Here is a 27,971-nt window from a genome sequence, read left to right on the forward strand (position 1 = left end):
ATTTCTACTAGAGTGTGACGGAAATGTCACAGATTTTGGAGACCCTCAGGCATACAGACCAGGAGTGCAGACTGTGCAACTCCACAGCCCAATATAGCACTCCTGGAGACGCTGCACCCGGTCTTAGGCTGTGGCTTGCTGACTCCGTTCAACATCTCTCCCTACCTTCTGCTTCTCACACGCCATAAAAAGCACACATCTGATGACTGGCTTTGGGAGCGTAGAAGGAAGGGGTCAGTGGAAGGTTTACTCAGGGTCCCACGGCCAGAGGTTGTGGGACCATGGAGGAGATTTCTGTCAGCAACCTTTGGTGTGACTTGTCTACACAAACAATGGTTAAGAAAAGACTCAGAGAAGAGCAGCGCATAAGCACCAGTCTGCCTGTGCTGACACACAGTGCATCGTCAGTCCAGGAAGGAGCAACTATTTGTAACTTCAGCATATTCCTTCACCCAGCAATAGTCAAAAGGTACAACACATCGATCTGAATATGGAGATGGTGGTAAAGTTTGGTATGCCATGAAGTACAAAAGTTGCTTTTATTAACCAGTAAACATAGACTAAAACTTACATGGACTAGACTACACATAGACTAAGTGCACTAGGAAAATAAATAGTAAAGAACCCAGGATTTTTCTGAAATCCCAGTCACACATTGTAGTTCATTTTAAAAGATAGATCTCATCTGTCTCATGATTTTTGGATTACTTGCCATCATTATTTATTATTTTTAGGCATAAAAGATCATGAACAAATTGATAAATCTTGATTTTGTAATTGAAAATGTTACACATCTTTTCCCTAAGAACTATATTACCAGCCTATGGGATCACTGAACTTCAGGCAGGCATGCTAACTGAGTAAACAACTCAGGTGGCTACAGTGTTCTGCCAAAGTCACTGTCATGTCAATAGCAGAAGTGACTGGTAGCATCATGAAACACACATAGCGGCAATTTTTGTTTGCTCAAAGGTAGTGGAGCGTTCCAAATGAACCTGGTGTCTCTTCAGTGTGCCAGTGCTTACAGATCTGTCTTCATGCTGTGCTCGTGCCTGCGCGTGGCTCATAGCCGCTGATGACTCATACGGAGCTGTTTGTTCAGTCCTCCGTTGAAGCCTTGTCTCCTTCCCACCAAATCTCCACTGTAATGAAGATTAATAGTGCTGCTCCTTTCCCATTTAAATTGTGATTTTAATCAGACGAATCGGCAGGATCCCGGGACTGCTGGTGTGTGAGCCATCTCTGTACAGTCATTGTGTTTCTCTGGGAACTGCTGTCATCAGGTTCTGAGAAAGTGGCCCCGTCTTTTTCTCACTCTCTTTTGCCCTCCATCTTTGTTTCTTTCAGCACATGCTCCCCCCCCCCCCCCCCCCCCCCCAAGTTCATCCACTTTGGCAAGAGAAGGTGGGTAAGTGAGGGGGTAGGGTGGATAGAGCATACATAATTGTCTGCAAAGTCAAGACCACCAACAAAAAGCCAGCACCAGAACATGAAAGGAGCTTGAATTTCCTTTTAGCAAACCAGCAATTTGGGGGAAAGCATTTCTTCATGAGAAGCCATAGCATTGGAAGCCATGGTATCTGAAACCATAGCGCCTGAAGCCATAAAACCCCAGAACAGCCCAAGGAGAGCTGGCCTTCCAAATGCTTCACCAGCTGGTGGGAAACATTGTTTCAATGCTGACTATGGCAAATCTGATCTCCTCACTCAAAGCACTGCAAAAAAAAGAGAAACCTTAACCAAATGACACTTGCTTTCATACACCAGCTGGGTGAAGGGTTGGTGACAGGCTTCTCACTGGAGGGAGCCTCCGAAACACTTCAAACAACCCGGGACAATGCTGCACATTTTAGTGGCCCAACCTCAGAAAATGAGGTTGAAGAATTATCTGAACAAGGATACAAATAACACACAGAATGTCTTCAGTGTGTGACACCATTGCTTGTAATACAGTCAGTAGACTGGGGGTTCCACCACAAAACAGGCAACCATATAAAATATTAATGTGATTTTAATACTGGCTACCCTGAATGCATCTGGCATTAGTATGTATGTATGTATGGATTTGGCAAGTGAAAGTATTGTTTGACCTTCGTGTTCTCATAGAGATAGGGAGTGTCAGTAATGACAGCAACCTGACAGGGGCCTGGATAAGAATGTGTTGTGCACCATGTCTCAGAGGATGAACTGAATTCTTTTCAGATGTAATAGTAAGGTGAGCCCAGTTTATATATACCAACCTGGATGTCAGTGCAGAAATCAGGGGTTGTTGTAATTGCCTTGTTTATCTGGAACAAAACACAAAAGTGTGCAACGTGGAAAACCTAGTTGGCCAATAAAATGCCATTGGATTCAACTAAAAGTAACTGATTTTAAATGTTAGATTTTAGCTGGTACTAACTGTTGTGTTTTTGTAGTGAATGTGTTGCTTTATCTTCAGGACGATGTGCATCAGTCACCGTAATAGATCCCACAACAGACAGGTTCATTAAAAATCCTGTAATTGCGTTTTTTTAATTGTTTTTAAACTCACACAGTAGCCATCGAGCTGATCAGATATTTCAAAGCCTTTGAATTAGTTCACTAATGCAGGTGAAGTAAGCAGTGATCTGTTTATCTGCGCGCCCCTGTGACCTCTGTATGGATGCTGACATGGATACCTGAAGATATACCAGTGAGAAAGGGGGCGTCTGTGTGTGTGTATGGGAAAGAAAGAGTGAGAGCGACAGTGACAGAGAGTGTGTGTGTGTGTGTGTGTGTGTGTGTGTGTGTGTGTGTGTGTGTGTGTGTGTGTGTGTGTGTGTGTGAGACTGTGAGGCAGAACTGTGTAATTCCCATTCTCCAATTCAGCCGTGTCTTCTGAAGAGCCCCCACCCCAGCCGTTGTATTCGTTATGATGTTACCATGGCTACCTTCCCCCAGCCCAGGTTATTTATAGCATGTGCTAGCATTCACCACAGGCAGATGAATCCTCTGCTCAAAAAACACTTGTGCCAAAATGGCAGCCAAAAATGGAGAATATGAAGAATTGGGGATGAAGGAGTGACATTGTTCAGTGCTAATGAGGTTTATAGTACAGTTAGTGAAATAGATCTGTCTGGTATGAATACAAGATGCAAATCCAATTCTATACTGTGTTATTGCTTGACAGATGTGCTTATTTACCATAAGCTGTATCACCATAACATAAGAGCGTACTATGGTCAAATGATTGGTATGTGATTTTAAATGATAGTTATGTGGGTTTTCATTTAATCTGATTGATAGACTATTATACACAATACTAATAACAGCATGAAACAACAAATATTTACAGATAGATTTAAGATTTCAGAAGAGTGGTAAGAGATAAAACAGTAAATAACAATTTGGAGTGGAATAGTGAGGATTTATGTGGGGAGATTCATCTTGGAATGAGATGTTCTCACACAGCAGACCTGAACAAGTGCTGAGGTAGTCATGAGTTTCCAGTGCTTATGAGATGATGTATGAATCTGGTACAGTTTCATTGTAGCACAGTATTGAGTGAATCAGACTGTTTGAAGACATCATTTGTGATGGAGTAAAGTTTTTTTTATCACAGTCATAAATCCTATCATGTGATTATTTTGTTATGTGGAGTGGTAAAATGGTTTCAGTTTGAAAAATGGTGCTCCCCTGTGAGGTGTGGCAGCAGGCTAGTGCAAAAGCATCCAGGGGATGTTCTTACCTGGACATGAAGGCCAGTGCAGGAGCAGCCGTAGCAGATGTTTGACTGTTAGATTATTGCTCTAACTCCCCGGTGTTTGCACTTCCTCTAGGATGACGAAAGGGGGCTCGGAGAAGAACACGCCCTCTTGCCGGTTCTCTGTGACTCGCCCTCACTCAGGATCTGTTTTTCTCCTCTTTTCGCACGATCCGGCTGTTTTAGGAAAACCCAGATTTAGGTACACATGGGATTGCTGGGTAAACATGACAGAGGATATCTATTTTCACAATATGTCTGCTTTCCCACAGACATCTCCCTGCTATATATTGGTATAATTATATTTATCTGATCACCTCTCTTATTTTCCATCACTATTAGATTTTTACTAAACATAATAGTAATAATATCCCGAGGCTCAATACCGCCAACATTAAAAGACAAAAGTTTCATAATTTAGTTTTTAGTATTAGTACTAAAAAAAGTATTACTGTTGCACTCTGAAGATAGTAAATACTAGAGGTAAAACGAGTGCTTCACAGATTTGCTTGTCATTGTGTATATATTACACATAACACAGTGAACCAATCATATTTTTAAATCACTTTTATACAGCTTTCAGGACAGAATTTAGATAAAACTGTTACGATGCAAGGCTTAGAGGATGCCGAGACGAGTTGCATACAACACGATATCACAAAAGATGGCTACCAAAGTACCAAACAAGCAACACTGACAACTCAGACTCACACAAAGATGAGCATGGGACTAACTCACACAATATATACACAACACATAACGAGCCCCACGTGTAACACATTAGACTAACGAGATGGGTGAACAGATCCACAAACAACCACACCCACAGGAAGTACATATATAGACGCAGACCACACACACACACACACACACACACACACACACACACCCACCCACCCACCCCTAAAGGGTGGGGTCCGGGGCTGTAACGTGACAAAAACATAAAACGTAGAACTCTGAAAAGACCTTCAATTGAACCATGAGAGAAGAAAAAACTAAATACTGAGCTGGTCTGAAGAAAATGGCTGTGAAACAATTCCCATTGTCATGGTTGGCCTGTCTCTCCAGAGTCTCATTTGCAAAATATTGGCTCAGCCAAAACTGTCGACACATTGATTTAAAACCGGGGCATGCAATACCTCTGTCCATGCTGGCTTGCATTGCCATGGCAACCCCTCAGCGCAAGAACCGCTGTAGAAAAATGGGATGTCTAAATCAACAGTAGTTTGACTGCGTTCACACTGAATACCACTGAATGCAGTCTTCTTTAGTAACTCCACTGTTTTCAGGCCATGAGGGTGAGTTGTGGTGTACAATAAACTGGCCTCTGCCAAGACTTCATGCAAAGCAAATCTGCATCTAAATAAGTGAATGAAGGTTGAATGCACTAAACATGAATGGGGTTCCTCTGTGGCCAAACTATAGCCTAAGAAATCAAATAGGTAAGTAACTCCTCTGACCTATATACATAAAGTAATATATTACTATTATCCAGTGACAAGCTGAAGAGATGTGATGCATTTCTAAGAACTAAAACTCAAGTGGTAGTAATGGGTTGGAAAAGAGTGAACCTCACTCCTAAGAATGGTTTCCTGTATATAGTACTATAGATGTATGTATATACTATAGATATATGCATGTATGTAGTATAGTAGTTCCTGGATAGTCTCAGGTCATTTTTATCTCTTATAAAACAAGTCGTCTGATCTGTTACTCAAATTTCTTGAAAAGCTCAACTTGTGATTCCGTTACAGATGGTTATTTCTTGATATTTGCATAAATACACTGAAAACCTGTTCATTTCTGACGGCAGGTGGCCCATTTCCAAATCTTTTGTTGTAAATCTGAGCTAGAGCCTGATGCTCTAAGCATTAAGTTAAGCCTCAGGTGGGTAACATGGCTGAGTTGAGACCGAAACCTCTGGCTGTGAGCCTGAATCTGATCTCATCTCCATTATGTATAAAGCCCAGACCACACTGACTAAACACTCCAACAAAAACAACTTGTTAATGCTGAATGGTGTTTTGTTTGATAGAAAATGTTGGGCCAGTATTTTTTGCATGCAAGGACCCCTGAGTATCCATTATATCTACTGGACTGAAATACAGATTTGGCAGCTGTTACTATAAATGGAAATATTTAATCAACGATGAATGAATTAATTACCATGAAACAAAACACGCAGTATTCAGAAAACAATGACACTGTAGCAAAATTAGTGAATTGCATTTTTGATGAAAATTGCAAGCCTGATGAAATATTTTCAGAGGTAAAGCATAAATCAGAAATTTTACATATTAGAATATTTGTGTATATAATAGTTCACCATGTTTTGACAGGATGTTGTTTGAACTTCATGTAATCACACAACAAAATGCATGCTTAATACATAATAATGGAATAAGAAAAAACAGCAAAGCAATAGTCTATTAATATATTTTGTTATAATATTTAATATATATGTTTTGAGTGTTTTTCTCACTGTGCCACTCTACTTAATTCTCACATAGAATAAAAATAGAAAAATCATTACAAAAAAATGATAGCATTGATTTCAGATAAACTATTCAATTACCAGATGTATTACTTTAGTTGTGCTGGTTCTGTCTTTGACAAAATACATCTTAGATGAAACTAATGAAAATGCTGATTGAAATTTCTGTTTTAAATCCATTTTGTGGTAAACTCGACTATTTAACAATATATTTTAGTGTTGCAAGATTATTAAAGAAAAGAAAGTTAAGAAAAGTTAAGGAAGTGAAGTTGTACCATACAGAAGTGCAGGACCCACACCATCTCCAGTATAGAGTTGTGTCAGAAAATCCATATAAAATGACATTTTTTTCTATACTCTGCTAACTGGTATTCAACTGTGGGACAATTCATTTAGTCATAAGGATATACTAAACGTATATTTTCTGACACCTACTTTTTTGCCAGTAGCATGACCTGTACAGTACAGTAGTCTGGTATCACTCACTCTCAAAGCCCGTCATGGGACTTTGACAAGCTCATTTTTATGCTTTTCATGATTGCCTGGCTAAAAAATGTTTTACTTAGTAGTGAGCCCGATAAACCCTCGATGAAACCTGTGCCTCAAAGGTAGTTTTTGGAGCAATTTATTACAGAGGTGCCCGGTCCTGTACGGCCACAATGCGGTGATTTCACTGCTATTAACTGATCAATTCAGTCACACATTTGATGAGTGAAATCACGGTTAAACTGGACGGCGCGCTGCTGATTTATATAAATATAAGTGTAGGCTACATGCCTATGTTGTGTATATAGTAGTAGTCTGGGGTACTGTATAGTGAAACGTGTGTAGTGGGCTCTGGGGTGACACCGAGCTCGGCCAGCTCAAAGGAGGGGGGACTCCCCTCTGACGTCCGGTAAACGGGGACCGGGGGCGGCACCGCGCGAGCCACGCAACACGCGCTAATCTGCATTCCTTCAGTCTCTTTGTCCTCGTGCCTGCTGACAAACGTGACGAATTAAACAGCTGACAGCACATCCTCTTGGTAATCAGATGTGTGAGTATGGGTCGCCGTAACAAATCATCCTTCCATGCCAGAAACAGAGTGAGAGTTCATTTTGAATCCCGACTATTTCGTTCTTTGCCCGGTGTCCCCCCCCCAATAAAAACGCATGTGCTCTGATATTGGCGCGCGCTGCCTGTCGACGCCTGTCCTCCTACCAGCAGGTATCCACTCGGTTCCAGATGCGGCGTGGGCAGCCACGCACTAGGACGTGAACGGTGACTCTCCACGTCCCATTTGTATATCGGGTTTCGGGATCCGTCGTATGATCGGAGGGCTGTTCTGGTTGTTTGTATCCCCTTCCACGCCCGCTCACGCGCCTGGGCTGGGCCCCGCCCCCCACACACACACTCGCTCTCACACACACACACACAAACACACAGCGTCCGTATCAACCCCTCCAGCATTCACGATCGCCTCTAATGACTGATCTCAAATCAAGCACCCAGCACTGTGGCACCGGATCGGTGTGGAGGAAGAAGATGATGGACTAATAGCGACGCGCCTTCGCCCCGTCCTTCTTGTTCTTTGATGGATTTGCGTCTTCAGCGGAGTATAACGACATCGATCGCACAGTAAGTTGAGAGATAAGGTCGGAGGGGCGAAACGGTCGGGAAGGGAGGAATAAGCATTGTAGTTGCAACCCACCATTCCTGCCATTGTGCGTCGAGCTCTTTGGATGTTGCGTCCAGCTTCTGTTGTAAGATCACGAGGAAGTTTGAATACGAGTTGCAAGAGAAAACCGCAATTATGTAATTAGTCATGAAAACGGATTGTTTGTAACGTGAAAAGCCAAGGTAATTCGACGGTGAGCTACACGTTGGAGACAAGTGTGCGTGCTACCCTTGAGGAGCCGGAGTCGGGACAACGTTTTGGGGCAGATCTGTACGGACACCTGTCTCCATAGCTCGCCTCCGTGATGGATGATTTTATTGTACAAATAGTCACATCGATCATCTGAAGTTTTGCACATTTGAGTTGCAGTTTTGCATATTTGAGTATGCAGTTTTCAGTCTACATGATACCAAGTCACTGTTTCTCTAAGCGTAATTTAGGTTAAGACCAAAGGCGTCGTGGTAGAGGTATAGAGCTTTTGGTAGACCTGCAGGTTTGGTCATCTAGATTAGAAGCAGTTGTCTAGATGCAAGATCGTTCTTGACACTTAACATGTTTTATACCGAAATTATAGCTTATGTAAGACATGCAATGACTGCATATTCAGTCCACTTTACGCCACTGCTCTATGGAGCAGTGCGAATGCCAGATTTATTTTATTAATTTTTTTGGCTATATCTCACATGATGATCATAGGTTGATGCTTACTATGCTATTATATACAAATAAACTTCTAGCTATATCTTGCATACTATAGCATTACATTATATAAGTACTGTCCTTGATGTACACGGAATTATGTCAGTTAATTGCGTCTTGCAGCGGCCTGCGTCTTGAAAGACTTGAAATATTTGCGATGGGTTTATCTAGAAGACATTGCCTGCCTATAACACGATTCCTTTGATACACATTCATTGCTGTGGGTACGTGGGTACATTGCTGGACGTCCACGTTTGTCATGATATACCGTAATACCAGGACAGCCACTAAAACATGAATATGTTCTTGTAGCGTTTCCGTGCTGTAGTAGTAAGCGTTCATCTTGAACTCATCGACCGTAAGAATAAAACTTTAGAGTGAAACTAGAATGGTATACGTGAGTTTACCTCCGTTATTAAATGATGGATGTAGGGTTCTTCACTTTCATGTTAAGGGGTTTTGTTTCTCAGCAGTTAATGCTGCACAAGTTTTCCATTCTTGCTTTTGAAAAATATGGATTACATCTCCACATGGAGGTGAAATCTGACCCCGAGGTGTCTTAGACAGGTCATGATTGACGATGTCTCATTCAGTATTGGTCGGTTTTTGATTCACGTGCTTCACCCTTAATTGACGTGAGTCTTAATTTGGCTGACTATTGGTGTGCATGCAACCTGGGGCAATCATTTGCAAAACTACACACTTCATGTTGGATTTCTGTTGTATTTTAAGTCCTGTTATAAAAGACTATAGTGATACCAGTGTTGCATAGTACTGATTTTCTTAGATGTACTAAAAACGAAACTGGTACTTCCGTGCTGTGACCTAAGATAAAGGCATGTAAGTGGAAACAAAATTGCTTCTTGGTGAGATAACTTGAGAAAAAAAACTCACAAGAAATACTTAATTTAAGTCAGGCATTTTCTTCCACATATTTAGTGGATGTATAATGTATAATATATATATTCTTAGCCAGGTCCAGAGTCCAGTGATAACCTATTTTAATTAATTACAAACTCGATTGTAGATTAAATGGTTGAAGACTTGAAGACTTTTATAATCTGTTATTTTGCTGTTTTCTAAAAGTTTTCTGGAATATTTTGAGATCTTCAGTAGAGGAACACAGAAGCAATATTTTAATAGGGTTACTTTTGTTAAACTCACACAGGTTTTCACATTAACTTCTCATTTTAATCACTAGCACAAATGACCTGGCTGTCATCTTTAGTTGTATGAAGATGTGTAGCATTTTCAGTCAACTTCCATACTGAATCACTGTGTTACCCAATATGCAGTTGAGCTTTGGGCTATATAACCTGCAATTTAAACACATGTTCCCAGTTAGCCTACTGTATGAATCGGATAGCAGCAATGTCAAAAACAACTTGGTGTACTGGGCCTGTTAAATTACAGATTTTGTAATCACAAATGATTGATTGCTACATTTCAAGATCTTACCCACCTGTCCCGTGTAGTGTGTGTTCTTTCTGTGCTCTCTTACCCATATTGTTCCCTCTACAGTAAGTAACCTGTAGCTGTTCTGTTCCTTTGCAGTGTTACGGGTGAATGCCATTTTGCTAGTGTTGGGGGCCGTTTCCCTAGTCTACCTTGACTCTGCACTAACTTAATGCCCTGACAGTGGTGGATGAACAGGGTTCATGGTGTTGAAAACTACAGCTATATTGGAAATGGGATAAATAATGTAAGACTTGATGCTCTTCAGGTGTGAAGACCAGTCTAAAGGCCGGACACAGGATGATTAATGACACTGAAAGTGCATGGTGGAAGATTCTCTCACTCTCTCTCTCTCTCTCTCTCTCTCTCTCTCTCTCTCTCTCTCTCTCTCTCTATCTATCTGTCTCTCTCTCTCTCATTCTCTAGGGCACCTAATCCAAAACACCTCTCAGTCAAAATTAAAATTTTTAATTACCCAGCACTTTAGATGCAGTATTTCACTGAAGAATGATTTTTGACCAGCCACACATTGACTGACCCATGTGCCAGTAATGGATTTTCTCTTATTGTTAATTGCTGGCAAATGGGAAGAGGAATTGACATACAGAGTTCTCGAGGTGTTATATCCAAGCGCAAAGCTGAGGATTTACGTCATTCAAGATTGGTGCAGAATTCTGCTCAACTACATAAGTCCCTCACGAATATGCCCTTATTTCCTAAACGGGTCAAACAGATTTGCAGCCCTCATGTTCCAAAATACCATTACATTGCTTGTGAGGACCGAGTTTATAGTTGATGCATTCCTGAAGTACCACCTGCGTGTTCTTGTCCTTGGCTCAAACGTAGACCTAATTTTATTTTTCTCGGCACTATTACACAAGCACAAGTTGGTGACTTCACTGCTCTAATGTGGTTGATTCAAGATGGCCAGTAATCAAGCCCCCCTCTGCACCATGTGCTTCAGGAGACCTCCAGGACGGTGGTGATTTCACCGTTTCCATTTTTTAGGCATGTCTAAAAATGGAAGAAGGCACATGACCTAGATCATGGTGTGGTAATGGTGATGTCGTAGTGGCTGATAAACACCCAATGTGCACATCCTTATTACCATTCTTTTGTCATCAAGCATCACCTCAGAGGTTACTTCATTTGCTAATGAGGGGTGGCATGCTTGACTGATTGTAGCCAGTCAGGTTTTGCTCATCTTTGCATGCATGTCAGCGACCGCTTTTCCTTCTCCCGATTTGCTTGTTTATCCATTTACAGCATTACAGCATTACTGCTTCAACACAGCCTTGTTGTTACCGTCCCTCACTACAGGGGACGGGGAGGAGGTTGTGTCCCGTCCCTCCCTACAGGGGACGGGGAAGAGGCTGTGTCCCATCCCTCCCTACAGGGGACGGGGAGGAGGCCGTGTCCCAACCTACAGGGGATGGGGAGGAGACCGTGTCCCATCCCTCCCTACAGGGGATGGGGAGGAGACCGTGTCCCATCCCTCCCTGCAGGGGACGGGGAGGAGACCGTGTCCCATCCCTCCCTACAGGGGACGGGGAGGAGGCCATGTCCCTCCCTACAGGGGACGGGGAGGAGGCCGTGTCCCTCCCTACAGGGGACGGGGAGGAGGCCGTGTCCGGTCTCTGCATGGGTTCCATGCCAGCTGTCCCAAAGGAAGACTCACAAACCTCCTATGCCATTATTGTCTTTCTAACTGGTATTGCATTACCCTGATGGTAGTCTCAGAGATTTGTTGGTGGAGGCCAGAACTGGAGATGTCATGTTCAGCCACTTGGGAGAATCTCTCTCTCTCTCTCTCTCTCTCTCTCTCTCTCTCTCTCTCTCTCTCTCTCTCTCTCTGTGATCTAGAGCGGGGGAGGGGTACTGCAGCACCAGGGAATTCTAAAGGTCAAAAGGTGACTTGTGTCCCATTGAACCATGCTGAATGGTTGAAGCGAACCTAAATCTGAAGGCACGCCATTTCCTGACTGTTAATTTATTCTAAATGATTTTGTCAGTATTTGTTTGATTCTTTATTCTTGGTGATTTTTATCAGAGAATTCTGAATGTCTTTGCTGTTTCTTTATTGGTTTGAGTAACCACTAAATCGGTCTTGAACAGCTGCGGGTTGTTATCTGAAAGCGCAGAATGCAAAATGATAGTTTATATGATCTAAATCTGGAGAGGCTGAAGAGTTATTTTGAGTCAGCTGAAGCATGATATTTTGAACTTTTCTATAACCTGAAGCAAGCAGCCTAATAATGTTGAATCTCCCCAAAGAAAGACATCTGTAGGCAAGGTGCTTTTTAGTTAAGATGAAGAGCAAAAGAGAGATGCAAGTTGAAGTAGATTTCTCAACACTGTTCTATGTGTTTGCATGTAAGCTGACACACAGTTTACAATTTCACATAGCAGATCAAGAGACTTTCTAGAGGTGTGGCTGTGAATTGTCATCGTGGTGACACAGATTCTGTAGGCTGCACAATGAACCACATGACTCATTGTGGTGATGGGTTTTGTGTATAATTCAAAACTTAGTTAATTATATTTAATATGATGGCTGTGATATTTCATCCGTTTACTCACTAGCTGATGTAAGTCCTCTTAACAATTCCTGGATTTAGTAGAGCTCAGTAGAGCTGGGTGGATGTTGGATTCTTTGAAGGAAGAAGAGAGAATATCCTGCCTTCCCATGTCACTGGGTTCATTCAGTTAAAACCTCAGAAGAAACCCAGGGGCTTCTGTTTGAAGCCCATGCCACTTCCACTGTCAGTAGGGCCCTGACTGCCCAGGTGTCTGGGAATCGAGACTCATTACACTCATCTGATTACACACAGACTAGTTTGACAGACGAGAGCCCTAACAAATAATTTCTCTCTTTCCTCTTCCTCCTCCCCCTTCCTCTTCTTCTTTACCTGTGGAAATGCATTTTGTTTATAGCAGAAGCATTGCAGACAGAATACAGATGTTGGAACATCTGTCCTGGAGAGTTACAGATATGTATTCCTATGGGCTGGAGTGATGTTGTGTGAATGTATAATTTAGCAAATTAGTTTGCATTTCGTCATTTAGATTTTCCAGTGTCATGATTTGTCAAAATGAACCTTTACGGTTTTGAAACGAACAGGATGCAAATAGCCCTACAGCGTTAGCGTTTAGAGCAGCCATCAAACTTCACGTCTTTCTGTGGAGTCTCCTACTGAGACTGTTGGGGAGGGCAGGCTGAGGGAAAGTGCGATTCCCCTCTGCATTATTAGATGGAATGAATTAAAAAAAGATTGTGAACCTCTGGGCAGAAGATCTGAACTGTGCTGACGTACTCAGGTGTGATGCGTGTTCTGTTGTGTTTACATCGTTGCTTTGTTTGCTTGTCTGGAGCCAGACGTGAGATATCTGAAACGATGCTCCAGCTTCATGCCAAGCAGTAGCAGTGTGCATCTGGGACTCGTTCAGGGTAATTACAAGCAGTGAAAAAGACTTGTAAAAAGCACCTTATATATGTGTGTGTGTGTATGGAAGCTACAGCTGTTTCTCTAGCACCCGAATGATGCACTGGACTTTAAAGCTTCACATGTGAATGAATCAGCACCTGGTTTTTAGGTTTCAGCTCGTAACATCAGCCTCTGGTTCTTCAGACAGAGCACGATGGTCTGAATCCTCCTTAACATTGTGATTAAATGTTTAGTGATGCCAATGTTTGTTGTATTTTGTTTTGCTAAATACATGTAGGACAAAGGTACTTTAAGAGGTTTGTATTGTTACACACCACAATGGTGGCGATCTTTGTATTGTAGTGTATTAAACACGTACAAGTTAAGATTACCCAGCTTTATTTGCACCGAAATTGTTTATGCTGGTTGAACATGCAAATGTCGTGACTCCTAAAAACACCCACAGTACTGTCAGCCGTAATATCTAGATCAGGGGTGCCCACAGTTTTCAGCTTGCGAGCTACTTATAAGATGACCAAGTCAGAAAGATCTACCGGGGTGGCGGCGAACGTAATTTGTTGAGCGGGGGGGGTGGCGAACGTAATTTGTTAAGCGGGGGGGGGGTGGCGAACGTAATTTGTTGAGCGGGGGGGGGGGGGGGGGGGGGTGGGGGGTGGCGAACGTAATTTGTTGAGTGGATTGCAAATTGGCTACCGTGAATGTCAGTCAAAATACAACCGTCAGTGCAAATGTGCGATTCATCTACTACTATTTTATGTGACGCGATCTACGCACATTCCTTCGCGATCGACCGACACTTCCTTCGCGATCGACGTAATGAGCACCCCTGATCTAGATTGATCACGATGCTCCCAGCACACGATGAAAAATGTCATCTGCTACTACTTATTTGCAATCTTCGGTGCAAAAGTGTAATCATTAAATGAAATAATTTTTTTTATTGTTTCTCAAATGTTACAGGAATGGGGTAGGGGGAGGTATCGGGGGGGGGGGGGGGGGGGTGTTTGGTGTGTGGGTAGATGTCCCTGTTGTACAACACCCTGCATTAGGAGATATCTCCTACATGGGCAGGAGGTTAATCAGACTTATAGGTGATTCCTACAGTCTCATGGAGGAAATGAAGATGGAAGTTTGGTTGTGCTTGAGGTACACTGATGATTTTACACTAAACACTATGAAATGAGCTGCCACTGTATGTGAATATATGTAAACATGCATTTAAATAGCTTTAGGCAGGTGTGGAGAAAATACTGCAAAGTAAGAATGCAACAGAATGTAATGTGAACAAAAAATTATCCAAATCAAATCAGTATCTGGTCTGACCACTCCTTGCCTTCAAAACAGCATCAGTTCTTCTAGGTATATTTACACCTAGCACTTCTATTTAGCAGGGTGGTGGTTCCAAACGTCTTGGAGGTCTAGCCCGTGGTCTTCCATGGATATGTATGCTTGCTCAAATCCTTCTGTGTCTTCATGTAATCCAAAACTGACTTGATGCTGAGAACGTGGGACCATATAATCACTTCCAGGACTCCTTGTTCTTCTTGATGCTGAAGATTGGTCTTAATAACATTGGTGATATATTTGGGGTCATTGTCCTACTGCAGCATAAACTTGGAGCCAATGAGGCGCCTCCCCAATGGTACAGCATGAGCAAAAGCATCTGCCTGTATTTCTCATTATTGATATAACTTTTTTCATTTTATATATATAATATTATACACTAAATATATGAATTACAGTACCTATTGATTTAGTTTATTGAATTACAATATCTTTTTATGGTTTTTGCACCACTATTCAGATAACTTATTCCAAAAACTCTGTCTCTTAACAGGAATGGGGAGGCTACATTTACATTTAACCTTGATGCTGGTTTCGCTGGGTTGAGGGCCCGAGGGCCCAGACTTGACACGCTGCTGCTTAGGCCCTACAGTGACCAATGAATGGCCGTCACTTTCGGGCAGATATCAGAATTTGGTTTCACTCTTGATCTGAACGGGGCAAGGTTCAGATAAAGGGAGGTTTACCGGGCAGTGGTGCAGTGTGGTGTGAAGCGTTCGGCCGTATGTTGGCACACACCCGCCTGCCCCAGGAACCTGGGGTCTGTCGTATGTTTGATGAGCTCCGTAACACTCAACATCCTACCTGGAACATACATCTGCTTTTAGTTGCGGTGTTATATCAGGGAGCAAGAGGTTTTTGCTTTTTCACTATTTTAGTAGGCATAACTGAAATGACTATCATTGTAACCTCTGTTATCTAGACTCGGGGGGCTTGTGGAAGTTCAGCCATGTCTCGCTCTCTTGCCCATAGGACCCTATGAACATTTCTGACTTCTTTATGATGTCTATTAACAATTAATCAAATGACATTTCCTATTAAATGAGGTTTCTGTCCCCCCCCCCCCTTGTTTCAACAGTTCAGAGACTGTATGTTTGTGAAAGACGAGAGTTATAAAATCCTTATTATGAAATCCTTTCCCTAGTTTTTCTATTTATATGGCTACTTTTAATATTTTGTCTTTTAGACTGTCAACGACTGGCCCGTGAGTTGTGGAAATGGCGTCTGACAACATACAGCGTAGTTACTCCATCATCCCGTGTTTCATATTTGTGGAGGTGAGTTTCTAGCAAGAGAATCCAGGTAAAGTGCAAGTTAATGGTGTATGGGTAATCTTGGGCTGCTCCGCCCCCTCTTTGTGCGTTGAAATCTGGGTTGCAGACACGCTCTATGTTTCAAAGACAACGTTAATGTCACAGTGCTGGATGGGTGTTTAATTAAAAATTTTGTTAAATCCCTTTCATCAGAAGTGCCTGCCAACCCTTCCAGACCCTCACAGGGAGTTCAGGGACGTGTTCCGCGGGCCGCCTGCTCGGTGCAAGTGGTTTTGTTCTTCATATGCAGCTTTTTGCTGCGCTGTGTATTAGGAAAAGCAGGAAGGGTACAAATGGTCCAAGAACGCAGGTCTGATGCTGAGGTCCTGATGCTGAGGTCCTGATGCTGAGGTCCTAACTCAGCATCATCCTAGGCCGGTGTTTAATTTGCAGAGTCTTGAGGTTCAGGGATGGATTACAATTCAGATGGGCAATTTAACATCCACACACACACACACACACACACACACACACACACACACACATATATACTTTATAGCTTTTGCCTTTTCAGCATCCCAGTTTTGGTCCAAAATTTTTGACGGCCAACTAACAACCTGTCAAACGCCAGTGGTCTTGTCCCTTTATCACCCGGAAGGAAAGTTGAGCTGTTTCACATTGGCAGGGTACTGTCAGACTGTCGCCAGACTAGGCCGGCGATAAGAACTAACTGAAGCTGGTGTGCACGTAAACGTGTGGCTGATAATTGGCGTGTAAGCGAGGGGCAGTGCCACGTGTGAGGAACACGGCAGTCTTACTCACGCTGCCTACTGGAACCTTCACCTCTCCTCTCCTGACCTCGAAGCCCCAGAAACCAAACGCAGAAAATGATCTTGCGTGTCGCCGATCTCTCGTGACCACGGCGTGCTGTGGGCAACACAGCAACACGGATCCTTAACACCAATACTTTTCCCTAAGAGCTGATTATTATAAACTTTGATGACAGTGAAAAATGGCCGTGACGTGACTGAAGCAGGATCAAAGCGGGCGGATGTGTCTGGGTATCGTTAGCCTCCTCTCCGTGACGCCACCGCCCCGTCCTCCCGCCAGCTAACGATGAACAAAGCGCTCGCGCTCCGTGGAATTTGGGTCACTGTGATGCAATGCAATGAAAAAGGCCAAAGAAAGGAAGACGAGGTGGTCTTCATCGCAGCGCCACGGTGTCTGTTCCTCCACTGAAGCGTCCTGTCTGTGAGGCAGCCTCCTGACTGCAAGCACTGCTCAATACGGTGACATATGCTCGCCACCTTCCCCTCCGGTGCCTCGCCGCGTTGGCTGGACCCCGTCCACATTCTGGCTGCTCCCTTCCTGTTTCTGTGGTCAGTGACCGTGCAGAAAACAACAACAACAACAACGGCGGCGGTGGCCGAACACAATGACTACAAACATGAGCGGGATAGCAGTCTGGCTGGGCTGCGTTCACAACGGCAGTCTGCATCCTTCTTTTTCTGCTGAGCTTCAAAAATGTACATAGAGTATGACTCACACGCTATATATAAATGAATAGAAGTTCCTGACATTTTAATGTGTGTGTGTGTGTGTGTGTGTGTGTGTGTGTGTGTGTGTGTGTGTGTGTGTGTGAGCTAATGAGCTGGACACGTGCAGACTCGCGGTGAGATGCAGACCCGGCGCTGTGGGCCTGTTCAGACCCCACAAGCCCCTGGGATCATGGCACCCCAGCCACTACCCCCTTCCTAACGGGGACAGCCTCTACAAACACAGCAGACCCTGCCATGCATAAGTAAAGGTAAAATATGGACAGTACATGGCAAACTGCTGAGGTAGGCTCTCGCCAGGACTGACAGCTTCATACCTGGAGAATGGGGGAGCCATCTGGTACTGGCTGCATCTGAGTTGGGCCAGCCTTACCGGCTGCACCATGAAACCCTGCCACTTCCTTTGAACTGCCGATCGTCTGTAGTAACGGCCAATAATTCTCTTAAAAATGCCCAACTGTGGTACTGTCTGCCCATGGGTTCCTTTAAGTATGGGGCATGTTGAATTATTCATGTGGATATGACATTGATATGGCTACAGTATTGATATGACTGCTTAGTACATTATATATGATTCGGTGAATGAAGCTACAAATGAACCCTCATTTGATAATGTCCTGCACACACCTGCGCAAATGGAATTTCTCCCACACACACGGATGCTGAAGGACCCTTAGCTCATGCGGTAGAACATGGCAGCAGCAGACCGGATGGTGGCTCGTTGGGCCCACACCTCTGTTGGGTTCTGTACCGCATGTGGGTTCTGGCCACATCTCCACCCCTGTGAGGTGTGGGATGGATCGGGTTGTGCTGGCAGAGTCGGTCCCTCCCTGCGCGCTCTTCCACCCTCGTTCCTCCCAGAACAGCTGCACTCCAGTGTACAGAGTGAATAATTCATCCCCAAACCTGCTCTCCGGCCCACAAGCCCCTGGGCCTCGCTGATGGCCACCACAGTCCTCAGGCAGACGTAAAGGGCTAACGTCATGTACCGCATTCGGGCAGAAAACCAGATATTCATCAGTCTGCAGGGATGAAATTAAGACCTGATGTTGGTTGTGAGGTTTTTTTCTTATTTTATTTATTTTTAACTAGAAGGAAGGAGGTGAAATATAGTTATGGCGTTTAGACTGCATTGCAGTGAACTGGGTAATCTGAGACTGTCCAGTGTTCGATTGATTCCTGAAGAGATGAACGCTGCATCTTCCTCTTTTTTCACTGAGATTATATCTCTCTTCTTCTCTGTATGTGTTTTGTGTCCTTGTATCTCTTCTTTTATGTATGGGTTTTGCCCTGCTATTTCTTTTGTATTTCCTGGCTTTGTAGGAAGCCAGATACTGACCCCTGCTGGAGGAAAGGGGTTCTTCACACTACTTACCCATACTTCTGCATTCTCTCACCCATACTCACTCTCTCTCTCATAAATTCCTTTTACAACAGTGCATTCAATCGACGTGTTTGTCTGGACCTTGACACTGACAAAATTGAGAAACTGCCCCAGACAGAACAAAAAACCCCTGGTGCACAGTAATATTGTAGTGCAGTTTGTTATTTCACAAGCTTTCTCAACTTACATGGTTGTCGGATGACATGGGACCAAATCAATAGCTCCAGTCAATTGCTAAACAACAGAAAACCTCCCTCTACTGAGATGGGACTATAAGGGCTAGCTAGATACTTCCAGTTCATAGTTTCTGCATAGGTGGGGACCGTTTCTGCTACAAATGTCCTATTCCTAACATTCCTCTCAAAGTTCTCTCCCCTGGATCTCTGAGCTGCTCAGCTGTGCTCCTTGAGGCTGATATGCTACACCATTTCCTAACATTATGAATGGAGGTATGACTAAAACATCTGCTCGTCCACAGAACCTCAGCTTGTTTCTCTAGTTTGAGACGTGTGCAGACCACTGGTGTTCTCACTGGGTACAGACTGGTCATTCCCATGAAGCTATAGGAGCTAATGGAGTTTCATGTGCATGTCATTGTTTCATGTGTTTTATGTGCTAGCAGAAGGTGATTAGCGGTGATTAGAACGACGTGTTCTCGATGCCGAGGTAAGGAAAACCAGAGTGGGTTCCTCCTGCCCATTTGAACGTAGATTCTTCTGTGAGCCGTGACATCTCTTCATGGTAACTGAGCCAAACATGTGGAGGCCTTTAGCAGATCCCCTCACCACCTCTTCCTTGGTAGATTAGGTTCGATTAGGCTAGATTAGGTTCCACAGGTATAGCAGCTACCCACTGTCCTATGCAGATAAGACAAAAAAGCAAAAGAATATACTCAAATATCCTGCTCACCTGAATTGGATCTAAGCATGGTAGATTTGGGGATCTTGCTCACAGCTGGTTACTCAAAAAAAGGACGATTGATGGAAGTGTTTCATGTGGATAAATTATAGTGAGCAATCCTAAATTCTAAAATGTAAATCTTTGATAACTCAAAAATTAATAGTACTTTTTTTGGGGGGGGGGGGGGGGGGTTGAAGAGTTGTTGATATTCTTACTGAGAGTTCAACATGGTTTTTCCCCTATAAACTAAACGAAAGCTCTGTCAGTCAGCAGTGCTTCTAATTGGGTCCCATGGCTTATCCTGCGATGACTGACTGGGCTGTTTACACTGGTGTCTGTGGTGTCAGTGATGACCACCGCACAGCTCTAATGAACCACGCCATTGCCGGGGAGGATGCGATGGTCCTCTGTGACCACAACATGACGGCCTCTTTCTCTTTAGCCTTTTGAATTCTTTGTGGATGTTGCGTTGTGGCAGGCGTGTGCACAAGCAGACAGCTGGACACAGCCTTCCCTGTTGTACCACTCCATCAGGGCCACTGGTCTTGTAGCACTTACGGCTCACCCGACGACCTGAGCTGCAGGCTTGGAAATCGATCCAAATGCCTGTTGGCCAGTTAAGTAATTGCCAGTTTCGTTGTAGAGTGGGCTAAACCGCTGCTTTTACTCATGGCGAATGGCACTACATATTGAATAAACTCCCAGTACCATTCAGTTCACGACACCAGCGCTAATACGGGAAGGTTTTGAGTTTGCCACCTATTTGTTGTCATCATCAGCGGTTTTTTTCTGCAAAGTTTACAACACGTTTAACACCAGTAGGTATTTGTAAACCCCCAGGTCTGGTGTTCCAGACACTGTTGAACTTTAAATATTATTCCCCACTGATGGTGGAAGTTCCGTGAGGGTAAAGTTCTTTCTGAATCCAGCAGAAAGACCCATTTTGTGCTAGGTTCAAAATGTTAATAAGATTTGAATGCTTTCAATTTTTGGATAATGAACCACTCAGGATGATGTGAGATTTGAAGGCACCATAAACAAATGGGGAAATGCAGGCTAGTCTCTTTTATCCCCACACGTCTTTCTTTTCATGTATGGCTGTGATTTTTGGATTTGGAAAAGAAGATTTGAAATTAATTAACTTGATGCCACCATGAATGAGAACAGCCTGATTTTTCTGTGTCACGAGGGGTTATGGTTACATAACATCACATTTTTGAGGCGTTTTCTGTAGGAACCCTTTGTTGGCAGACTACAGAGGAAGGTTTATGTAACCATCTCCTCAGTGATTTAGAGGCTGCCGGAAAGTGGGGGGACCGTAAGAGAAACTGCAGTGTGGGATGAGGGAGGAAAAGAGGGAGATTTTGTGTGTGTGTTGGGTGGTGCAGATGAAGATGTTGACTTTTAGTATCTTGGATAGCTGCAGATATGCTCCGATTGTCAGACATTTAGCACCAAGTAGTTTTTTTATTTGTTTTTTTATTTTAAAATCAGTTGCTGATGCAGTTGCAGTTTGACATGGTGATGATGGCCCCTGTCCCCGGTGTGTTTCACTTCCAGCTGGTCATCATGGCCAGCACGGTGCTGCTGGCCTACTACTTTGAGTGTACCAACTCATTCGGGATCCACATCCAGGGCTTTTTCTGCAATGACGCCGACCTGATGAAGCCCTACCCAGGCGCGGAGGAGAGCAGCTTCATCCCGCCCCTCATCCTCTACTGCGTGGTGGCTGCCACTCCCACCGCCGTTGTGAGTGGAGTGTCGGACCTCTTCCTGTTTTTAATTGTGTGGTGTTTGGATTTACACTGACGTAAAGAAGAATGCGCAGGTATCTGTGGTCAGACTTGCGCAGAGTGTAGCATACGCTAAGCATACACAATAAAGCAGTGCCCTGTTTTGACCCTTGGTGACCCTTGGAGGCGAACAGACATTGTTTGCCTAGATCTTTAGAATGGGTGCGAGGTTCTAGAAACATTTCAGACTAGTATGCGCTGATTACAGCATATGAACACAAGAGGGCACTCTGTCTTCAGCCTTTGTTGTCCTAAGCGTGAATGGTCGCTGAGTGTTGAAGTGAGAATCAGAGGCCAGTTCCTCTTAGAGAGGGTCATGATGGAGAGAGTCATGATGGAGAGAGTTACACTTTGCCTTTGCTTTATTACCTTTATGGATCAAGGTGAACTTAATGAATGGGAAATTAAATTTGGTGGCTGAGAACTGGAACGCTCCTTACTGTATTTCACACCGTGACCAATGCCCCATGGTGGCTTGAGGCTCCGTATGGTCCATAAAGCACCTGCCCCTAATGAGATACGACAGGCTCTCTGTCCCCCCCCCCCCCCCCACCCCCCCCCCCCCCTCGTCCTTAGTTTATTACCTCCCACTGGACATTTGTCCATTCACACGTCCATTGGATAGAGAGGTCACAGTTTAGTTTGAATCATACAGTATAACACAAACCCTATAAGGGTGCAGTGTTGGAGAAGAACAGAAAGAAAGGAAGAAAACAGTTTGAAGCCATTTCATTTGAATCAATTCTCAATAGATTGGTGCATGAGTTATAATCACAATTATTATATTATAATTGAGCATGAGACTGATATAATAATAACGGAATGCTGCCAGTATTGATGTTGTACTCTCGCTGAAAAATAATGAAATGTTAACAAAACATACAATTTGTAGATTTGTATCCACTTTTCTCCACCAAAGCGGGTGTGTCAAATGGCCTCATGGTCCATTCTGTTGGTTGAGGGTGACTGTCATTATGCTTGCATGAAAGAAAATCATGAGATATTGACAGTCTTATTTTTCTGTGGAGCTAAGAAAACTCGCTTTTAAGAGGAGTACACAACACTACCCTCAGGAGTGAGGAAATGCATTAAAGCCAAAACACGCCTGCCGACAGAGAGAGAGAGAGAGAGTCTTAGACAGCAGAGGAAAAACTCAGCATCTGTCCTTTGGCATAAAATGCACTTCTGTGGAAGCGTTCTGCCCACCATGGACCCCGTGATGGGCAGACGACCCCAGTTAGAATGAGCCCCTGAGTAATGGTGACCTTCCAATGGATATTGAAGATAAACTGGTTTCCAGTGGGAATACATCTCAGTGAGGCTGTAAAATGCTTAGGAAGTCGTCACTTTATACATTATATTTTTCCTACTGTGTGGATTTTTCTCAAAAAGTGGGCTGACGGTGTGCTAACGTTGGGCTATGGTGGTGTCAATGTGTTCCTGCTCATGTGTCCTGCATTACAGATGTGACATGACTTTCATTGGTTTGTAGATCTTCATTGGGGAGATCTCAATGTACATCATGAAGTCAACCCGAGAGGCCCTCATAGCCCAGGAGAAAACCATCCTGACGGGGGAGTGCTGCTACCTGAACCCACTCATTCGCAGGATTATCAGGTTTATTGGTGAGGTGTTTTTATGTGTGCGTGTAGTCTGAATAATCATGTCCTTTTTAATAGAGCTCCTCACACACCATGAAGGAGGTGGATACCATTTTTCCTTCCACTCTGGTCAATATACCATTTCCCACTCACCCTCTAGTTAGCCTGACCCCTGTCATCCAAGGAAGGACAAGCTTCCTCCAAGATGCAACACCAAGCTGCATCTTTTTGATCAGCCACCTATGCTGCAATGTAAGGCAGCCAGACACTCTTGAGGATAAACCAGACTGCCCTTTGTGAACACACGTATGTCCACAACTGTCCACAACATCTCATGGTGTAATGCCATCCCGCCTATTCAGAGAGCAGCAATGGTTTTGCTTCTTTGAACTCCGAGCCACAGATGGCTGTGGCATCATCACACTCCTCATGATGGGGCAAGGACTTTCCTGACAAAGAAACAGACTTTTTCAAAATATGAACATTAATTTAGGAAATACAGCTTTCAATGCATCGTGATACTATCTTCACAGAATTTGTTGATTTTTTCCCCTCCTTCTGCTTTCTGCTTTTTAAGTGTTTTGATAGATTCTCAGTGTGCTTTCACCTCTAAAGTGCAGCAGGGGTCTGCTATAAAGTAAGCTAACAGCTCCACCCTCGCCCCCAGGGTCATTATTTGACCCTGATGTATTATTCAGGAGAGACTCCAGTAATGGTGTCCTTTGAGGCCCGCTATTACAATGATGTGGACCATTGCATTGAATTATTTTCACTCTGAGCTTGTAGTCATTCTGCAAGACTACAGACCATAGAGCATTTCTCTCTCTCTCTCTCTCTCTCTCTCTCTCTCTCTCTCTCTCTCTCTCTCTCTCTCTCTCTCTCTCTCTCTCTCTCTCCCCATCTGAGCATCTTTCTCACATGGTTATAGATTTCTCTTGTCAAACTCTTTTCTTGTGTTGACCTTCAGACAATGAGAATTATAACACAGTACTCTCAGTGATGTGCAATTTCACACCGAGGCAAGTCAGATAATATCTCTCCTAACATCACAAGACCACGCAAATGAACGGAGAGAAAAGAGCAAAAATCATCTCGAGTGGAATGGGGAAGCCCGTCTTTACACGCTGTTTAGAAATACGGCGCGTGAAGACGAACGGCTTTGCTCCAGCAATGTTTGGTTTGTTGGTGTAAATCTGCTCAGCAGGGCATGGTAATTGTGCCATCTGAGGAATATAGAAATGCCAAGAAACCCCCGGAAAGTTCTGCCCATTGCTGCATTTGTATTTGTGCTCCCTCGACCCCGTGATTGCTTCGGCTGCATCGACAGCGTTGCGATCGGGAGCCGTCGAGCAGATGCTGATCTTGCCGTCCTCTCTCACCGCAGGTGTCTTCGCGTTTGGCCTGTTTGCGACGGACATCTTTGTGAACGCCGGGCAGGTAGTGACGGGCAGCCTGGCACCGTACTTCCTCAGCGTCTGTAAGCCCAACTACACGGGCACAGAGTGCCGGTTCAGCCACCAGTTTATCGCCAACGGGAACATCTGCACGGGGAACCGCGCCGTGGTGGAGCGAGCCAGGAGGTCCTTCCCGTCCAAAGACGCTTCGCTCAGCGTCTACTCTGCTGTCTACGTCACTGTAAGAGTCTGATGGCTCCGTCCATCTTTCCTGTGGTTGTGACCCTCCCCACCCCCAGCCTCCACCCCCAGCCCCCAATGACAGAACTCATATTAACGGAGCTTAATTTAAATTCTGAATGGGTTTTTGGAAGCAAATGCTCTTGGCGATGTTAAGTGTGTGTGTGCCCTGCATTGTAATATTATCATGTCACGTCGCAGCCACATGCAGCGTGATATTGCATCGCTTGCGTGTCAAACCGTAGATACCACAGAAGGCAGGTTTTCCATAGGAAGCAGTGATGGACTCATTAGAGGTCCTCACATGGCAGTTGGCCAGTTGTGCATTAATACGAGTGACCTTGCTGGACGAGATTACAACCACGTTGCTCATATCGCTTCCTCTGTGGACATCAAGTTTGTACAAGCTGTGTGTGTTTATCTAATCCCGATCCTTCACTCGCTTTGTGTGAAGTAAAGCGGGCAACTTGTTTCTGTGGCGTGGGTGTGTGTGTGTGGGCGGACGATGCGTGCGTGGGTGCGGGTGGGTGTGTATGTGGGCGGATGTGCGTGGGTGCGGGTGGGTGTGTATGGACGGGTGGGTGTGTATGCGGGTGTATGTGTGTGCGTGTGGACGGGTGGGTGTGTATGTGGGTGGATGTCCGTATGGGTGTGTGTGTGTGTGTGTGTGCGCCAACCTGCCCTGCTTTTAGATGTACATCACGAGCACCATTAGAACGAAGAGCAGCCGTCTGGCCAAGCCCGTGCTGTGTCTGGGGACGCTGTGCGCCGCTTTCCTGACCGGTCTGAACCGGGTCTCGGAGTACCGCAACCACTGCTCGGATGTCATTGCCGGCTTCATCTTGGGAGGCTCTGTGGCTCTTTTCCTGGTCAGTTCACTGCACGAGAATAGTCAGCACCTGCCTTTTGCATATGCCACTGTCAAGCGCTTGAGTCATGTTTACAATATTAAAAAAAATAAAAATTGGTTGCCAGTTTGATGTTTTGCCGCCATGTGCTAAGTGTCTGGGGCTTTGTTGGCATTTGCCGAGTCCGTTGGTCGGCTTGATAAGCCTGCCTCTTGCTTCGCAGGTACTGTGCGTGGTGAACAACTTCAAAGGGGTCCACTCGAGCCCTACCAAACGGAACACGGAGGATTACCGTGGCCTCTCGCTGATGACATTTCCGCGCGTGGAGAGTCCTCTCGAGACCCTCAGTGCCCAGGTAGGGACGCCCGTGCCCATTCACACGCACCCCGCGTTGGTACCGTGCTGCACGCGCGTTTAATACGGGTGACTCATCGTTCCTCCGCTTCGCCTCCTGTGTGTCGTGTCATATGAACGGGCTTTCGACACGAGCGGCGGGTGGACACGGGGACGTTCAAATGTCAAACAGATTATGTGTGATTATGTCAAAATCCAAGAAGTCATCAACCTTGAACAGACTTGAAAACTTTAGCGTCTAAATTCACAATAGCTTTTTTCATCATGAAAGCTGTGATATTTAGTCTGAAGTGACATATTTTAGTTCGCATCCCTTGTTTGCCTTTCATTTGTTGTCAATTCCATAACATCTTCTGAAATTTCATGGCGTGTTTTGGGATAGTCATGTCGCCCTGAAGCCCTTCCACTGGTGACTCACGGCAGGCACACCCTTCCCGCATCTGCTCAAGCTCAAACAGGTCTCCATTTATTCCTCTTAAAGCTGGGCAGAAAGGAAGCAAGGCTTGCGTTTTTATCACAAGCAGCAGGGAGATACAATGGTTCTTCTCCAAATTGATTTTGACATCCTGTGCAGTAGGGAAAATCCATGCAGACAGCCCTATTGACGACCAGCCAGCCAAACAGACCTCCTGCTCTAACAGGCGCTCGCGCTTCAGAGCGGGTCGGAGAATTCCTCCGCACTCTTGGCAAATGTGAAGCGCAAACCCATCAGCCTATCACGGTTCAGGATGGCCCGTCAGGGAAAATGCCCTGTGCGACGGAACGCAATGTGTGTGGTAAGCTGAGGGGAAAATCAGGCGGCCTGTCACGGGTTCTTAGCAGGATGAGCAAGACAGACAAAATGGTTGATTCAGGAGGAAATGGGGTCGAAAATGATGCCGCGTCCCTCTGACGTTCCATCTCGACGTGTTGGGCCCTTTTCTTTCCGTGATTGATGTGTAATCAGACTTTGAAGGTGGGGGGCAGCTCTGTATCCCAGGCACAGATCACTCTGACACCAATCCTCTGCATTTCAGAACCATTCGGCGTCGATGACTGAAGTCACTTGACTAAGGGGGCGGCACAGAGTGACCTTCGCTTCACCTCAACACTTCTAGGCACAAGATGTTTTTGTACTGTCGCATACTGTATAAATAAACAAAGAAAGAATAGTATTACGTTGTACCAAGTTAGAGGCAGACGTTTTTGTACATTTTGTAAAAGACCGTGCTGTAGCTTTCTCTTCTGTTCTGATGGATTACATGCGGGAGGAATGTCTTCCTCATCATGTGTTCATCAAAGTCAAATACAGTCTATATATGATGTTGATGAAATGTCGATGTTGTTATGTGGTATTTGTACAAAGAATTATTTTATTCGTTTTTTTTCTGTAAATTTTTTGACAAAGATCATCTTTTTTGTATTATTTTTGTTATCTGTATAAAACATTTTGATTAACTTTTGCCTGCTGTTTTTTCCAGGAATGTTTTTGGTATTCCTATTTTTTGATGTAAAATTATGTAAAATACACATTGAATTGTGATGCATTAATTTTGCAATGGCATCTTTAAATTGCCGTTAGCTGAGCATGAAAATACACAGAACTGTTTCGACAAACTGTTCCGTTGTTTCCCAATTGTATATTGTTTTCATTTGGGGTTTGCATTTCCTTTGAAATGCTGCATATATATTTTTTGATTTGTCTGTCAAATAAATAGTCTGTTGCTGAACTCCTTGCATGGAGCGTTGCTTGATTTGATGGCACAACAGATATATCGGACATATGGACTTTTGAGGACTGATGAAAAAATCTGACATGGAAGCCATTTATGAATGAAACCCAAATTCAG

The 27,971-nt window shown here is 44.2% G+C and overlaps 1 protein-coding gene and 1 long non-coding RNA gene across 4 annotated transcripts; one reads left to right on the top strand and one right to left on the bottom strand.

Moving 5' to 3' along the window:
* Positions 1-1,380: 1,380 nt before the first annotated feature.
* Positions 1,381-9,133, bottom strand: LOC143525527 (uncharacterized). The gene is made up of 4 exons (XR_013133693.1): positions 8,982-9,133; positions 3,710-3,901; positions 2,241-2,288; positions 1,381-1,715 (listed from the first exon to the last, which is right to left on the bottom strand). It is a non-coding gene; the product is annotated as an uncharacterized LOC143525527 (long non-coding RNA).
* plppr1 (phospholipid phosphatase related 1) lies at positions 7,417-27,851 on the top strand. Of its 3 annotated transcripts, none has more exons than XM_077019584.1 (8): positions 7,417-7,835; positions 16,006-16,096; positions 21,473-21,661; positions 23,198-23,330; positions 24,691-24,941; positions 25,633-25,809; positions 26,012-26,143; positions 27,159-27,851. In XM_077019584.1, exons 2-8 carry the CDS (start codon positions 16,037-16,039, stop codon positions 27,189-27,191), a joined length of 975 nt encoding a protein of 324 aa, XP_076875699.1. In that variant the 5' UTR covers positions 7,417-7,835; positions 16,006-16,036; the 3' UTR covers positions 27,192-27,851. The 3 variants fall into 3 exon arrangements, with proteins under 3 accessions (XP_076875699.1, XP_076875701.1, XP_076875700.1); XM_077019586.1 differs by lacking the exon at positions 7,417-7,835 and adding an exon at positions 7,938-8,057; XM_077019585.1 differs by lacking the exon at positions 7,417-7,835 and adding an exon at positions 9,232-9,414.
* The last annotated feature ends 120 nt before the right edge of the window (positions 27,852-27,971 follow it).

Source organism: Brachyhypopomus gauderio, chromosome 10 (genome assembly GCF_052324685.1).
Source record: "Brachyhypopomus gauderio isolate BG-103 chromosome 10, BGAUD_0.2, whole genome shotgun sequence".
NCBI lineage: Eukaryota > Metazoa > Chordata > Actinopteri > Gymnotiformes > Hypopomidae > Brachyhypopomus > Brachyhypopomus gauderio.